At 37.4% G+C, this 16,072-nt stretch overlaps 1 protein-coding gene across 5 annotated transcripts in view; it reads left to right on the top strand.

The window, feature by feature from the left end:
• LOC126162203 (maestro heat-like repeat-containing protein family member 1) overlaps nucleotides 1-16,072 on the top strand; it is a 275,479-nt gene that overhangs the window by 96,944 nt on the left and 162,463 nt on the right. For all 5 annotated transcript variants that reach the window (XR_007535034.1, XM_049918545.1, XM_049918542.1 and 2 more), the window contains exons 12-15: nucleotides 1,937-2,119; nucleotides 3,604-3,881; nucleotides 4,166-4,441; nucleotides 4,518-4,726. Coding sequence is in view for 4 of the 5 variants with exons in the window: in XM_049918545.1 (XP_049774502.1) it covers nucleotides 1,937-2,119; nucleotides 3,604-3,881; nucleotides 4,166-4,441; nucleotides 4,518-4,726 (946 nt within the window). In the remaining variant the exon portion in view is untranslated. The remainder of the gene's footprint in view (nucleotides 1-1,936; nucleotides 2,120-3,603; nucleotides 3,882-4,165; nucleotides 4,442-4,517; nucleotides 4,727-16,072) is intronic.

Below are 16,072 nucleotides of genomic sequence, written 5' to 3'. Positions count from 1 at the left end.
TTTCTTCATTTCATGCCTAATAATGCTGTAAATTCGCCTTGCCTTGTTCTTGGACTTTTTTAATTTTTTTGTGCATAGTGTGTGATTTTTGCCTTTTTCGGAGCATATTTAGGAAGTTTGCATTACTGCATTTTTATGTGTATCTTAGTCTTCAGAAAAAAAATAAATAAAGGAGGGAAGTGTAATAGCCTTCTTGTTTTGTAAGAGAGTGGTTTGAAAAGTTGTTGGAATGGAATAGAAAAAAAAGTACTTACACACTGAAACTTTTTTTATTTTTCAATGTAGTCTCCTTGTTGATTAATGCACTTGGTCCGACGATGTTCCAGTGCCTTGATACCATCTCGAAAATGAGTTTCCTCCAGGACTGCAAAATAGTTGTCAACTCTGGGTATCAGTTCTTAGTTTGCAGTGGTTCTTCATCCAGCAAGAAAAATTTTTCAGTTTTGGGAAGAGATGGAAGTCTGATGATGGAGCCATATCAGGTGAATAAGGCGGGTGTGGAAACAATTCATACCTTACCGGTAGTTCATGCAGTTTCGCCATGGTGACAGCACATGTGTGTGGGTGTGCATTGTCTTGATGGAAGATGACTTTCTTCTTTGCTGAACTTGGCCTTTTTTCACATATCTTTTTTTTTTGCAATTTGTCCAGGTTAGCATAGTATTCTCCAGTAATTGTTTGCCCAGTCCCCACTGGGGATAATCTACAAACAGAATCCCCTTTGCATCCCAGAACACTGATGCCATGACCTTTCCCGCTGAAGGAATTGTCTTTGCTTTCTTTGGTGGCGGAAAATCAGCATGTTTCCACTACTTTGTCTGTTATTTTGTCTCTGGGATTTTGTACTGCACCCAAGTTTCATCTGTGGTCACAAACTGGCACAAAAAACCTTGTTCGTTTCTTCTAAAACCAGCCAAACATTTTTCTGATATGTCCATTCTCATGTTGTTCCGATATGTCCATTCTCATGTGTTTCGATACAGCATCACGAGTCACAACGCCCATCTTGCAGATAATTTTTTCATTTCTAATTCTTCAGTTAAAATGTGATATACCCTTTCAGATGACATCTGGCAAGCGTGAGCAATTTCACGCACTTTCAATTGCCGATCCTCTATGACCATTTTGTGCACTTTTGCAATGATTTCTGGAGTAGTGACACATCTTGGCTGACCACTGCACGGATCATCATCCAAGCTCTCCTGACCAAATTTAAATTTGTTTATCCTTTTGTCAACAGCTGCATGTGAATTTCGTATCTTTCTCACTCACTCACTCACTCACTCCATGGGAACAACAGAGCCATGTCACCGCCACACAGCTCTCTTCCAAGAGCACTGATGTGGTACATGTTTACAGGCAACAGTCCAATGAATATCACATGAACAACTCGGTGCACTAGCACTGACCTCTCTTGGTGATTCCGAGAACTTTTCATACCACCCTCGTAGTTGCAGCTGATATTCTGATGTACCGTTTAATAATGCATACATAATTTAGAAGCACTTAATTAGCAGTAAGTTGTCACCATATTCTGAACCGATGGTGAATAATTTGTATGAGGATACACTGACATGTCTTGAAGCACCATAAAAAGTTTCTTCCTTGAGACCAAAGGAGAGGAACAAGAAGCCACTGTAGGAAGGATAGCTATACAGAAAATTGAGCTATAGAGAATTTTGGAAAGATGCGGATGGAATGGTGCACTGAAGTCTGTTCTTTGCATTCGTTTGCTGACTCAAAAGTGTAATTTTTTGCCATTTTACAACTACTGCGTGTTTATGTGCAGTTTCCTTTATCTCTCTCTATTTTTAGTTTCCAAAGAAAGGCCCCACTCTTTCAATTTCTTTTGGCATTCAGATGTATTTGTAAGTGTTTCTATCCCATTATGTAACAGTATGTCGTAATGAGAAAGTAATATCAATTTATGTTTCAGCTCACAAGGTGCCGCACTCATTTTCCTTGTTTGGAAGATCTCTGGCTTTGCTTGGAAATCCATCACAGACTAAAAGAGGGATTTACATTTTAAGCTTCATGAAGAACATTGCAAAAATGATTAATCCGCATTTGTGTCCCCTGTGGGAGCAGAAGATTCCAGACTTAATATCGTACTTGAAAGGCAAGCAATAGTTTACCATAACATCCTGTGTGCTTTTTATTACAAAAAACTTTAAACGTATTTACTGTCACACATATTCATACACTCACACACACGGCCATTGTCTCCTGGTGTTGAGCCCAAATATAGCGGTGGGCATGTGTGCCTGAGTTGTAAGTGTAAGAATTATCACATCCTCTATGTGGTGATTAGCAATGTATCTAGTTTTAATATTTGGTATTCCATTCTGTATTTCCCATTGTTTGTTTTACATTTACTATAAAAGGAAGAGGATGGCTCACTACTCATCTTCAAGATGATACATAGAGTTGACTACGTGTTTAGCTTGCAGCCGAAGCCTTCTTCAGAAGAAGACCCCACCCCCCCAACACACACACAGGCGAACGAACATACCTCACACACGTATGACTGCCATCTCTTGTAGATTGGCCTGGAATGCTTATGTGAATCAATGTGTGTGTGCACGTGTTTCATTTTCTAAAGAAGGCTTTGACTGAAAACTGAACATGTAGTCTTTTCATTGTGCCTGTCTGCAACTTAACATGCCATATTTACTATGAGTACCAATCTATCCATTAGTTTTATTGTTGATATTCCATCTTGGAATCTCCACTGATTTATTGTACATCTAGATATTTTTGTCAAAGCATTAAAATATTTGAAGAGAAATCTTAAAAATTTTACTAATAAAAAAAAAAAAAAATTTTCCGCTGATTTGAAAGAACTTGAGTTACACGGAAATTCCATTGGAGGAGACGGCAGAATGAAATGTTGTGAGAAAAGTCTTACAAATTACTTACAAGTACTTTCTAATTGAAAGCAAAATGCATCTGATAAGATTGATAAAATTTCATGTGAATGTGCTTTCTGTAGCTGTCAAAAATATGTATACAGTGTCCAGTCCATAAGTAGTTTTTGAATGAAAACATTTACTGTCATTTTACCTGTAATTTTGTAACTGTATTGGTGTGGATGCACCTTTTAATAAATTTAATGCCATTTGCTTTTGGAAATTTTGTGCCACTGTGATTCCATAATGCTGTGGAAGGACACTGCATAATTAACATAGGACATAAAAATATTTGCAGTTTTCTCTCTATTATAAAATTGCAGTCAGGTGCTTTAGAAAGTTGATCATCCTGTGTGCATTTCTCATTTTATAACAAACTGTTAAGAAAGTTAAGTGAGAACTGATTGCATCTTGCCAGATATATAATACTACAGATGCATAAGATTATCTTCATTTATGATGGAATTATCATCAATTATTATTTATGGCTCAATATCAATTATGAAGGAATTATAGTCATCCACATTGAGTACCTTCTCAGTATCAGTGTGTGCAACTTCATATATTTACTTATTTACTTATATCAGTTTTGTGTTTGATACACAAGAGCTTTATTCTTACTTTGAGTTTATATTGCCCATTTTTATGTATTGTCTCTTTTATTTCCTAATTATTGTTTATTCTCTTCACTTAGAGAGCACATTTGAAATTTATGATCAAGTATGGGATGAATTATTGTTGGAGTTTGTGTCATCAACTCTTACTGAAGTTGATGAAGAGAAGTGGACCCTGCAAATGGGTGAACAATTAAAGGAACAGTTAACTTTGTATACATCATATCCTATAGAAAGAGGAATGGCATTTAAAATGTTGGCTGTAACTACATGCCACACAACAGACAAATTGTATGTAGGCAGAGTACTGGATGTTATCTTCACTTCTCTGCGGCAGTATTCTGCATCTGATAGTAAAGTAAGTTCTCCTTATGTTACAATAGTTTACCATATGATAATTTTTTTCTGTTGTGTTCTCATAAAATACTGTAGTACATACGACTAGCACACACTATGCATATATGTTATGTGTGAAATTATGAAATATGTTTGGTTGTAATAAATTTATCTTTTATCAGTCCTGTTTATACTTCAAGTTGTCAATTTTCAAGTAATCATAGTATTAATGTTCTCTACAAAATAAACCAGTTTTTTTTAATTTACAGTTATTGATTTTATTAATTATTAATTTAATCTTTGCAGCACTGTTCAAAGGCAGTCGGAATTTGTTCACGAAATCATTTGAGTATTGTCTTGCCAAAACTGGAGGGCCTCAGGAAAGAGGAATTGTCACGAAGGTCATCCCGCTTGCTTAGTTTTATGAAGGATATAAAGCATGAAGGAGAACAGGAACGAATCCGCCTCACACTGCTGCAGTGCTATGGGGAAGTGGCATTAGAGGCACCATCAACTGAACTTATGCCAAAAATGGAACAGAATGTGTTACAATGGGTTGTACAGCAAATTCAGATGTCAAAGGTTAGACAGTGATATTTATGATAACAAAGCATTTTTTTTTGTAACTGAGTTGCAGTTAAATACATTCTTGTTTCAGGATGCAAGTGTTACAGATGCTGCTCTCAGAGCACTTGGAAAGATAGCAGAAGGATTTCATCCTAATCGTAATAGTTTGCAAATAATGATGCAGAATCGCACTGAAGTTCTGAATTTGATAATTAGCCAACTAAACACAGATTGTGTCACTCTTTCCCCTCTGCATCTAATGTTGATGACAACAGTACTCAGAGTAGCTGCAATATTTATGTATCCTTTTAAAGTGTTGCAGGACATGGTAATGTGATTGACAAAAAGTACTTGGGGGAGGGGGGGGGGGAGGTGTTGGTTATATGGTATGTTTTTTCCTTTTTAATATACAAATTAGTTGTAATTCTTCATGCTTTCCCGGCGATCTGTTGACATCTTGGATATTCGGGAATCCAGCCGGATGTTCGCGTCGTTCTCGCACGATATTTCAACAGCGTGCTTCGGTGTCTTCTTCAGGTGCTACCTGAGACTGGTCCTTGGGTCGATCGAGTCCAGTATTTATGCCTGAGAGGAGCTGGGCGTTCCCTAATCGGTCCGCGCCGGGTCGAGTGTTCCATCTGTGGTCCGCGCCCGCCAGACTCGGCTTCAATGGACCCCTCCAGTCGCAGATGTTCCGACTGCCGTCGGTGCCCATTCTGGCCATCCTCAATGGATGTGGTTATCATCTGAGGTGTGTCAGACCTGGTCTGAGATGTTGGGTACTCTATCTCCTGACTGTTACAATGATTTCCACTTCTGTTTCGTGCTGGGCACTCCCTAATCGTTCCGCGCCGCGTCGTGTGTTCCATCTGAGGTCCGCGCCCGCCAGACGCGGCTACATTGTCCCTCTCTGGTCGCAGTAGTACAGTACACCTAGAACTGCAGTAGTACAGATGAATGGGATGCAATAGATACAGCTTTGTGCAGTTTACCAGATAATGATTGTAAGTGTGCTACAATTGAAATGTGTCTACATGCTGAAAATGCTAGACATCAAGAATATAATGAAGATAAACATTCTGCAATGTCCTTGAAAGCTAATACTGGCAATCAAAACTACTGAAAAGTGCCAGTTATCCAGAAACGGTACTGAAAAGGGTAAATTTAAAAAGGAAAAAAGAAACAAGGTGCTGTTATTACGACTGCTGCCTGTGGCTTAATTATATTGAATGATGATAACTGGATAGGGGATTCCAGGGCAGATAATCATATTGCTCCAGATGAAAATTATTTTTCAGCTGTTGATAAAAATATTTTAGCTGAGATCGTAACTTTAGCTGATGACAGAAAAACAGAAGCCATGGGAAAAGGTACAGTAAGGTTGAAGATGATTAGCAATGAAGGTTTGGCTAAGGAATTTGTAGATGACAATAAACCACTTGCGCCTGAGATTGGCCATGCAATCTGATCTGCCAGGCAGCTCACTGAAAACAATAGAAAGGTTATTTTCAATAAAGAAGGTTGCAAGATCTATGACGAGACTGAAAGAGTGCTCATTAGTAAGCGCTGCTCATCAGTAAGTGTTCAATAAACAATGTGATAAAAAAGGAAGCAGTCCTGGTATTAGACTGTAAAAAAAACAAGGTAAAATATACCTGTCTGATGGTTGCTCGATGGGTAAATCAACTTGAAGACCCTTTCTGAAAACTGCATCACAAGATTCAAGGGAACGGACGACCAGTTTCGAACTTGTTCATAGTGACCTCATGGGACCTATTGATGTTCCAAGTTTTGGAGGCAACAGATAATTAATGAGTATCGTGGATGATGCAAGCAGGTACATATTTGTGCATTTCTTAAAAAATAAGGATGACATATTTGAAGAATTCAAGAAATGGAAGATTCAGACAGAAAAACCAACTGGAAAAATACTTGAAGAGAATTATGTTCATGCAAATGAACACGTGTGTGAATCTGAAGAAATTTGGTATGAAATAAGTCATATACACACCACAGCAAAATGGTGTAGCTGAACGTATCAACAGAATTTTAATGGGTACGGTAAGCTCACTGTTTCTAGGAAGTAATTAATCAAACACTTCTTGGAATGAGCTGATGTACACTGCACCATACATAAGAAATCATGCTGCAAATAGCCACGACCATGAAAAAATGCCATATGAATTGTGTATGGTCAGATAGAGAGCCTAGTATGAGACATTTACGTGTGGTAGGATACGAAGTTTTCATTCATGTACCAAAACAAAGAAGTCCTTCTAAATTATCTAAAATGGCAGAAAAAGTTGTTCTTATAGGATTTTCTCTATATTTCCATGGATACAGTATTCGGATGCCAGACACAAAACAGGTTGTGGAATCCGTGGACTGTAAAGAAACAGAAACAATCTATTGAACTATATAATGACAGCATTAACACCTCCAAGTTCTGAATATGAAATACAAAGTGAAAGAGGAGCTTTTAACGCTGAAAAGGAATTTTATGGTTTCTCAGATCAGGAGAAAAATGTGAAAGAAACCAAAGGAAATCGGGAACATGCTGAAGCTTCATGACGTAGATGCAGGCCAAAAAAGGATGTAACAAAAGAAACCATGGTAGATGTCATCCAATGAAAGTTTATTCCAGAGAAGGCTTATTCTGAAAAAGCACAAGTAAACTATGAAGGAACAGTGATGAACCATTATTGTATCATGAAGCAGTTAATTATTATGAGGCAATGGAATAGATAGTTGCAATGAATGAAGAAATTAACATGATGAAGAATCATGATTCTTAGAAATTGGTTGATCTACATACGGTGTAATTCCTGTGAGGAACATATGGGTATTGAGAAAGAAGACAGTTGATGAGAAGCAAATTTTTAAAGCTCATTTGGTCACAAAGTGATTTAGTCAAATAGAAGGTGTTACTATAAAGAGATCTATGCCCCCGTTTCAAATTTTGTAACAATTCATCTGTTGATAGCAGCCAGTGCTGAGGAAAATTGGCATATTGATCATTATGATGTGAAAAGAGCATAACTGCATAGCAAATGAAAGGAAAATGCATGTATGCTTCAGCCAGAAGGTTTCATCAAGAAGGGTAAGAAAGTTTGTTTTGTAAGTTAAAGACGTCTATATAAGGCCTGAAACAAAGTGGCCAATGCTGGACCGATCATTTACATAACTCACTAGAAAAACTGGAATTTATTCAAAATGATATAGATCTGTGTATGTACAAGCTAAGTGCAAAGAAAGGGAAAGCTATTCTTAGAATGTATTAATATCTTGGAAACATCTTGAACGATAAATACTTTATTTATGACATATTTCTTTTGGTCATCTTCAGATAACTGTGGCAAAATTTACACAAAAGACAAATTAGGAAACCTTGCATATAAATATAATAAATGATCATTCCAGCATCTGCCACTTCGTTTCAATCCATATATAGACTTGTTTAATTTGCAAAACAAACTTTCTTGACCCTTCTTGATGAGACCTTCTGGCTGGAGAATATATACATTTTCCTTTAATTTGCTATGCAGATATCGAGAGACAAATTAGGAAAGCCTATATATAAATATTACAAGACCAATGTAACATCAGGAACAAAAGTATACATTGTGATATTTATATATAAGCTTTTCTAGTTTGTCCATTGTGAAAATTTTGCCAGGTATCTGATGATTACTATGCAAAGTGTTTCATAAATAAAGTATTTAACGATCAAGCCGTTTCCAAGGAGTTACTGCGTGCCAAGTCTAGATGGTCATATATATTACAAATGGATTATTGAATCGTGAAAAGAAGCTATTCTGTCTGTAATGTTGATGATATGCTTACATTTGCACAAACTGAAGAGATGGGGGCAAAAGATAAAACCCCTTTTAGAAAGTTGCTTTGAAATGAAGCACATGGGCATGGTATCGCATGTTAGGAGTGAAATTTGAGAACAGCGAAGATGGAACAATTAGCTTTTCTCGGGAGGAGTATATTAATCAACTACTTGATAGATTTGGACTTCAAAAGAATAAATATTTTTTTATTCCATTCATTCCAGTTTTATAATGTGACTGGATTATCTTTGATATTATTGAAAAAGACAATCAAAGTTTTGATATACTGTTGCTTCGTTACTGGTTTGATGGCGTAATCAGGTTTTCTCTCAATAATTATAATATGTGTACTATGACAGTTTTATTCCACTACAGCAAAATGTTTTCCTCTGCTGAATATATGTAAAATCTTCTAAAATATTCTCAAAAATAGAATCATTCATTCCTATAAATATGTAATTAACTCATCATCGAGCTCAATTTTGCCCTCCAGTCAAAATATGCTGTAAAATTTCCTGTTCGCAACTTTAAAAATATAAAGTAAGTCCATCCCTGGGGCTGATTTTCATAATATGAATGAATACAATGTAATATGCAGCTATGATGTTCTCTATCTTCATAGCAATAAAAAATCCAGCTTTTGGTTGACATTAATTTTTATTAACGTCGATGTAAAATCTGAACATATCTGTACAAGAACACCCCAAACATTATACTGTCTGACCTCACTAGATATAACACATCCCCCATTTTAAAAAAACCACTGACTGGGTGTTGTGTGATGTCCTTAGGTTAGTTAGGTTTAAGTAGTTCTAAGTTCTAGGGGACTGATGACCATAGATGTTAAGTCCCATAGTGCTCAGAGCCATTTGAACCATTTAAAAAAAAAAAACACTGAAATGACCTGGGAAAATATGTGTGTGCTTCTCTGAGGAGAAATGGCCTTCAGCACATATGCAGTTACTGACCAGGTACTCAGCGCACATTGGTTTGTGGAGATGTCGCACACTCTTCCGATTATCAATAATAACATAAAAAAGAAACAGAACACAATTTTTTTTGTAGTTACAAAAAGGACCATACTCATATTTTCAAACGTATCAAATAATATTAGAATACTTGGCGTATACATTGGTTTGACAGCCATGAATAAACGGATTGCAAATGACACTGCATCTCCCCACCTCCAGCTGGCCATTGTATGTATTTCAGATCAATGTTACTTCAATAAAGTCAGTGTTTTACTCTTACTTATTGTAGATTTGGGCTGTCATTGTAATCTTTAACTTACTGTAAATATTTGTCATCCTTTGAAGATTTATAGTTATAAAACAACAACAACAGCAATAGCAATATTAATAATAATAGTAATATTTTCACATGATGCTTTCCTCTTTTTAATTGGTCTCAACTCATGTACTCATGTTCTATCATCCTGAATATTTGATCATCTGCTTTTAGTCCTGCCATTAGTTAAATTTCTTCATATCATAACAAACTTGCTATTCGTAATCTGTTTTCATAACAACTGCACTGCCTTGCATTATTAATTGTAGGAAAATGGAAACACAACCGTTACCCGCAAATCAACTTGACATTATAACAACTAGTCCCTTGCACAAAAATATTACCTCAAACCAACCCCAATTTCCCCGAATGTATTATTTAAGCACACTGATTGATAGTCAACTTGTTTGAACAATACAACAAAACTGGAATAAATCATTAATAATGTTTTCTTAACCAGAATTTGATATATAGAACTTCGAAAAACCATTTTTCCCTTAAACCCAGGTCTTTAAAGGATTTAGAATACTCTCCCCGTCCCCGTCTATCAGAATGTTTACAGTTCTAGTAGTGTTGGACCCTTTGTTAGAGTTGTTTATTGGGCCTGAGACAAGAGTCCACACTTTGGCACGTATCTCGTTTTTCACATGTGGTTGTGTGTCATTGTTACTTATCTGATTATCATAAAGTGCTGTTGATTGCTTTTTATTCCTCAGTGCTATTGATTTACGTTCTTAACATCTTTTGGATTACCTTGTTGTCTCCTAACTTGGGAATACTGTGCACCATGCCCAATGGCTGCTCTGTTTTCGTGCCTTGTGCTCCTTGATCTGCCCTTCATTGACTCATTAGGTTTGGTTTTACATGGTAAACAGTAAAGTATTTGATGTTTTCCTCTACAGGCCAACAATTCTTTTCCATGATAAAAATTGACATTCGACTTAAACTATTGGTTCATATAAATATTTTGCCGTACTAGGGTGCCATTCAAACTGTCTGTGGTAGCTGCTCCCCCCCCTCTTTCGTTGCTTAGGTTTGGCTCTATTAGCCCCAGAGCTAGCTTATTTTTCAATTCCTGATGTGTACTTTTTTTTTTTAAATCTCTGCAAAAGTCTCCAGTTTATACATTCATACATATTGAATAATTCTCATTGTAATGCTTCATATTTTGAGTGATCTAGTCTTTTGCTTATCCTTCCATGTACTGGGGAAAAACAATCAGATAGTCTTAAAAATATTGTGTGCAGCTCTCGCTCAGGTTCAGACTCCAAGAATTTATTTGGTATACCATGGCCACTTTCAAACTGGAACTCCTCCCTACACTCACAAGCTGAGTGTGATGCTGATGTCTCATTATCAGACTCAGTTCCCCCACTTACTACTATGTTTTCATTGCTGGTTCTTTTGCTTAAACACTATCCTCTCCTATAAGCCAGTCTTGCAAGTTGCCATTATTGTTATCATTTCTACCTTTCTGGTCAAGTCAAAAAATATAGTCCGTACAGAGGAATGAGATCTTTCTTGATCACCCTCAAAGACCACCCTCTGCTGGGAACCAAAATTATTATCCTCTTTAATTACTCCCAATTCAGCTTCTAAGACTTTAAATTTATTCCTACCTTTCCATTTCCTCAAAACATCTAGATGTATCTACATGAGCCTCAGAAATATCATTCTGTAAGGATTACTTCTTATTAAGATCCTCACTCATATTGCATTCCAATGTTTCAAACTCTTAAGTCTTATTCTCCAAATTACATTTAACAGTGTCACCTTTTGCATTTAAACTGTCCAAAAGAAAGCCTACATTTTCTGGTATTTCATGTTAAACTTTATCTTCAATCTGAGTTACTGTTTCCTCTAGTTCTTCAACTAGATTATTGACTCTTTGTCAGAACAACAATTTATTCTCAGTTTTTTTCCAATGTACCATCCTGTTGTCCAAACTGTGAACTAAATCAGTCTTCTGCTCATCAAATTTATTACTTAAGTGCTGCAACAATTATATTACTACTCCTTTTCCATTTTGAAATCTTACACACTAAATACCTTCACATTAATTCTTAAAATTCAGAGCACATTTACTGTTGTACACTCTCTTAAATTCATACACTTAATAAATACAAACATGCTGCTGCCCAACACAACTGAATTGTAGAATGCTTTACTGGTTGTATGACTGTTTATTGGTGCTGGTGGACAATACGGCCGCAAAGAATGGTGAGGTGGCAGTGAGTGATAAGGCAGTGTTGACTGCAAGTGGCAAGTGGCAGCAAAGTCAACAGCAACTACAGTGATGCTGCCAACAGCTGTTACAGTGACAGTGACTGAAAGCAGTGGCAGTGATTGGAGGAGGATGTGGCAATGTCGGAAGTGGAAGAGGCAGAGCAGCACCAATGAGAATCAATGTTGGTTGCAGCAAGGGCTGCGACATCTGCTGCGGCCCAGTGGCGGCAGCAACCTGATGCGGCATCTGCTGTGGCCCAGTGGCAGCAGTGTCCATAGATGGCATCTGTTATGGCCCAGTGGCTGCAGTGCTCGTAAATACATCTGCTGTGGCCACGTGGTGGCAGCCCCCATAGGTGGCAGAGCCAGTTGAAATAATGATTGCTACAGACAGATGAGTGTCAGTGGCAGCAACCTTAGTGTCAGCAGCAGCGATTGTTGATATCGTGTTTACTGTGAATTCACCGGTATACAGAGGCGATAGTGGACTACTCAGCTGGCGATGCCCACCAGTTATATCTGGATAGACAAAAATTATTTTCTTTCTTCTCATTGTTTTTCTCCTCCGCCTCCTCCTCCTCCTCCTCCTCCTCCTCCTCCTCCTCCTGGTTGATTGGTTGACACTTGGGTGGTGTTACATGTGTGTTTAATTATTCATTTGATAGTAGAACTGTAAACCACATAAAACAACCCTCTCCATCACAATGGAGACGTAGTAATTTTTTCCTCTAAATTACTTTTTAAAAGATAGTTGCAAGGTAATTTTTTCAATTTGAGAGATTAAAAAAAGCTCTGGTAGCTGCAGTGCAGGAATGACAGGAATTAAATTCTTCTGCATAAGCTGCCTTCAATGAATTGAAATATCTTTCTTTAACTGGCAAAGACCGTATATGCATAAAATCTGAATTTCTCAACAGTAAAATCTTTCCTTAATATAAATATGACTAAGTCTTCACAGAAATCAATCTTCTATCATACTTAGAATATTATGTACGACTTCCTCTTTGAGCTTGTAAAAGTATAAAATAAATAAGTCGCTGGAACTGACTGTCATTATATAATAAATCTGGTATAATCTGCAGCTAAGATATTTTTCAACTCCACAGAAATAAGAACCATCAACTTATGATCGATATTAATTTTTATCAATTTCAACACAAAATCTGAACATAAATCTACAAGAACACAGCAAACAGTACACTGTCCATCATCATCATTAGATATAATACATCCCAATTTTACAATACACCAGAATGCCTTGGCACAAAACATGCATGCGTCTGAGACTGTGACACCTACAGTATATGTTGTTGTTGCTGCTGCTGTGGTGTTCAGTCCTGAGACTGGTTTGATGCAGCTCTCCATGCTACTCTATCCTGTGCAAGCTTCTTCATCTCCCAGTACCTACTGCAACCTACATCCTTCTGAATCTGTTTAGTGTATTCATCTCTTGGTCTCCCTCTACGATTTTTACCCTCCACGCCACCCTCCAATACTAAATTAGTGATCCTTTGATACCTCAGAACATGTCCTACCAACCGATCCCCTCTTCTAGTCAAGTTGTGTCATAAACTCCTCTTCTCCCCAATTCTGTTCAATACCTCCTCATTAGTTATGTGATCTACCTATCTAATCTTCAGCATTCTTCTGTAGCACCACATTTCGAAAGCTTCTATTCTCTTCTTGTCCAAACTATTTATCGTCCGTTTTTCACTTCCATACATGGCTACACTCCATACAAATACTTTCTGGAAACGACTTCCTGACACTTAAATCAATACTCGATGTTAATAAATTTCTCTTCTTTAGAAACGCTTTCCTTGCCATTGCCAGTCTACATTTTATATCCTCTCTACTTCGACCATCATCAGTTATTTGGCTCCCCAAATAGCAAAACTCCTTTACTACTTTAAGTGTCTCATTTCGTAATCTAATACCCTCAGCATCACCCGACTTAATTCGACTACATTCCATTATCCTCATTTTGCTTTTGTTGATGTTCATATTACATCCTTCCTCCATTCGGTTCAACTACTCTTCCAAGTCATTTGCTGTCTCTGACATAATTACAATGTCATCAGTGAACCTCATGGATTTTAATTCCTACTCTGAATTTTTCTTTTGTTTCCTTTACTGCTTGTTCAATATACAGATTGAATAACATTGGGGAGAGGCTACAACCCTGTCTCACTCCCTTCCCAACCACTGCTTCCCTTTCGTGTCCCTCGACTCGTATAACTGCCATCTGGTTTCTGTACAAATTGTAAATAGCCTTTCACTCCCTGTATTTTACCCCTGTCACCTTCAGAAATTGAAAGAGAGTATTTCAGTCAACATTGTCAAAAGCTTTCTCTAAGTCTAAACATGCTAGAAACATAGGTTTGCCTTCCTTAATCTATTTTCTAAGATAAGTCGTAGGGTCAGTATTGCCTCATGTGTTCCCACATTTCTATGGAAACCAAACTGATCTTCCCTGAGGTCCGGTTCTATCAGTTTTTCCATTCGTCTGTAAAGAATTCGTATTAGTATTTTGCAGCTTTGACTTATTAAACTGATAGTTCGATAATTTTCGCATCTGTCAACCCCTGCTTTCTTTGGGATTGGAATTATTATATTCTTCTTGAAGTCTGAGGGTATTTGGCCTGTCTCATACATCTTGCTCACCAGATGGTAGAGTTTTATCAGGGCTGGCTCTCCCAAGGCTATCAGTAGTTCTAATGGAATGTTGTCTAATCCTGGGGCCTTGTTTCGACTGAGGTCTTTCAGTGCTCTGTCAAACTCTTCACGCAGTATCATATCTCCCATTTCATCTTCATCTACCTCCTCTTCCATTTCCATAATATTGTCCTCAAGAACATCACCGCTGTATAGACCCTCTATATACTCCTTCCACCTTCCACCTTTCTACTTTCCCTTCTTTGCTTAGAACTGGGTTTCCATCTGAGCTCTTGATATTCATGCAAGTGGTTCTCTTTTCTCCAAAGGTCTCTTTAATTTTCCTGTAGGCAGTATTTATTTTACCCCTAGTGATATACGCCTCTACATCCTTACATTTGTCCTCTAGCCATCCATGCTTAGCCATTTTGCACTTCCTGTTGATCTCATTTTTGAGATGTTTGTATTCTTTTTTGCCTCCTTCATTTACTGCATTTTTTGTATTTTCTCATTTCGTCAATTAAATTCATTATCTCTTCTGTTACCCAAGGATTTCTAATAGCCCTTATCTTTTTACCTACTTGATCCTCTGCTGCCTTCACTATTTAATCTCTCAAAGCTATTCATTCTTCTTCTACTATATTCCTTTCCCCCATTCTTGTCAATCATTCCCTAATGCTCTCCCTGAAACTCTCTACAACCTCTGGTTCTGTCAGTTTATCCAGGTCCCATCTCCTTAAATTCCCACCTTTGTGCTGTTTATTTAGTTTTAATGTACACTTCATAACCAATAGATTGTGGTCTGAGTCCACATCTGCCCCTGGAAATGTCTTACAATTTAAAACCTGGTTCCTAAATCTCTGTCTTACCATTATATAATCAATCTGAAACCTGTCAGTATCTCCAGCTTTATTCCATGTATACAACCTTCTTTTATGATTCTTGAACCAAGAGTTAGCTACGATTAAGTTATGCTCTCAGCTAAATTCTACCAGACGGCTTCCCCTTTCATTCCTTACCACCATTCCATATTCACCTACTATGTTTCCTTCTCTTCCTTTTCCTACTATCGAATTCCAGTCACCCATGACTATTAAATTTTTGTCTCCCTTCACTATCTGAATAATTTCTTTTATCTCGTCATACATTTCATCAATCTCGTCGTCATCTGCGGAGCTAGTCAGCATATAAACTTGTACTACAGTGGTAGGGGTGGGCTTCGTATCTATCTTGGCCACAATAATGAGTTCAGTATTCTGTTTGTAGTAGCTTACCCGCACTCCTAATTTTTTATTCAGTATTAAACCTACTCCTGCATTACCCCTATTTGATTTTGTATTTATAACCCTGTATTCACCTGACCAGAAGTCTTGTTCCTCCTGCCACCGAACTTCAGTAATTCTCACTATATCTAACATTAACCTATCCATTTCCCTTTTTAAATTTTCTAACCTACCCGCCCGATCTGACATTCCACGCTCCGACCCGTAGAACGCCAGTTTTCTTTCTCCTGATAACAACATTTTCCGGGGTAGTCCCCGCTTAGAGATCAGAATGGGGGATTGTTTTACCTCCGGAATATTTTACACAAGAGGACGCCATCATCATTTAACCATACAGTAAAGCTGCATGTCCTCAGAAA

This window comes from Schistocerca cancellata, chromosome 2 (assembly GCF_023864275.1).
Source record: "Schistocerca cancellata isolate TAMUIC-IGC-003103 chromosome 2, iqSchCanc2.1, whole genome shotgun sequence".
Taxonomy (NCBI): Eukaryota; Metazoa; Arthropoda; class Insecta; order Orthoptera; family Acrididae; genus Schistocerca; species Schistocerca cancellata.
This window is presented reverse-complemented; position numbering and strand designations above follow the sequence as displayed.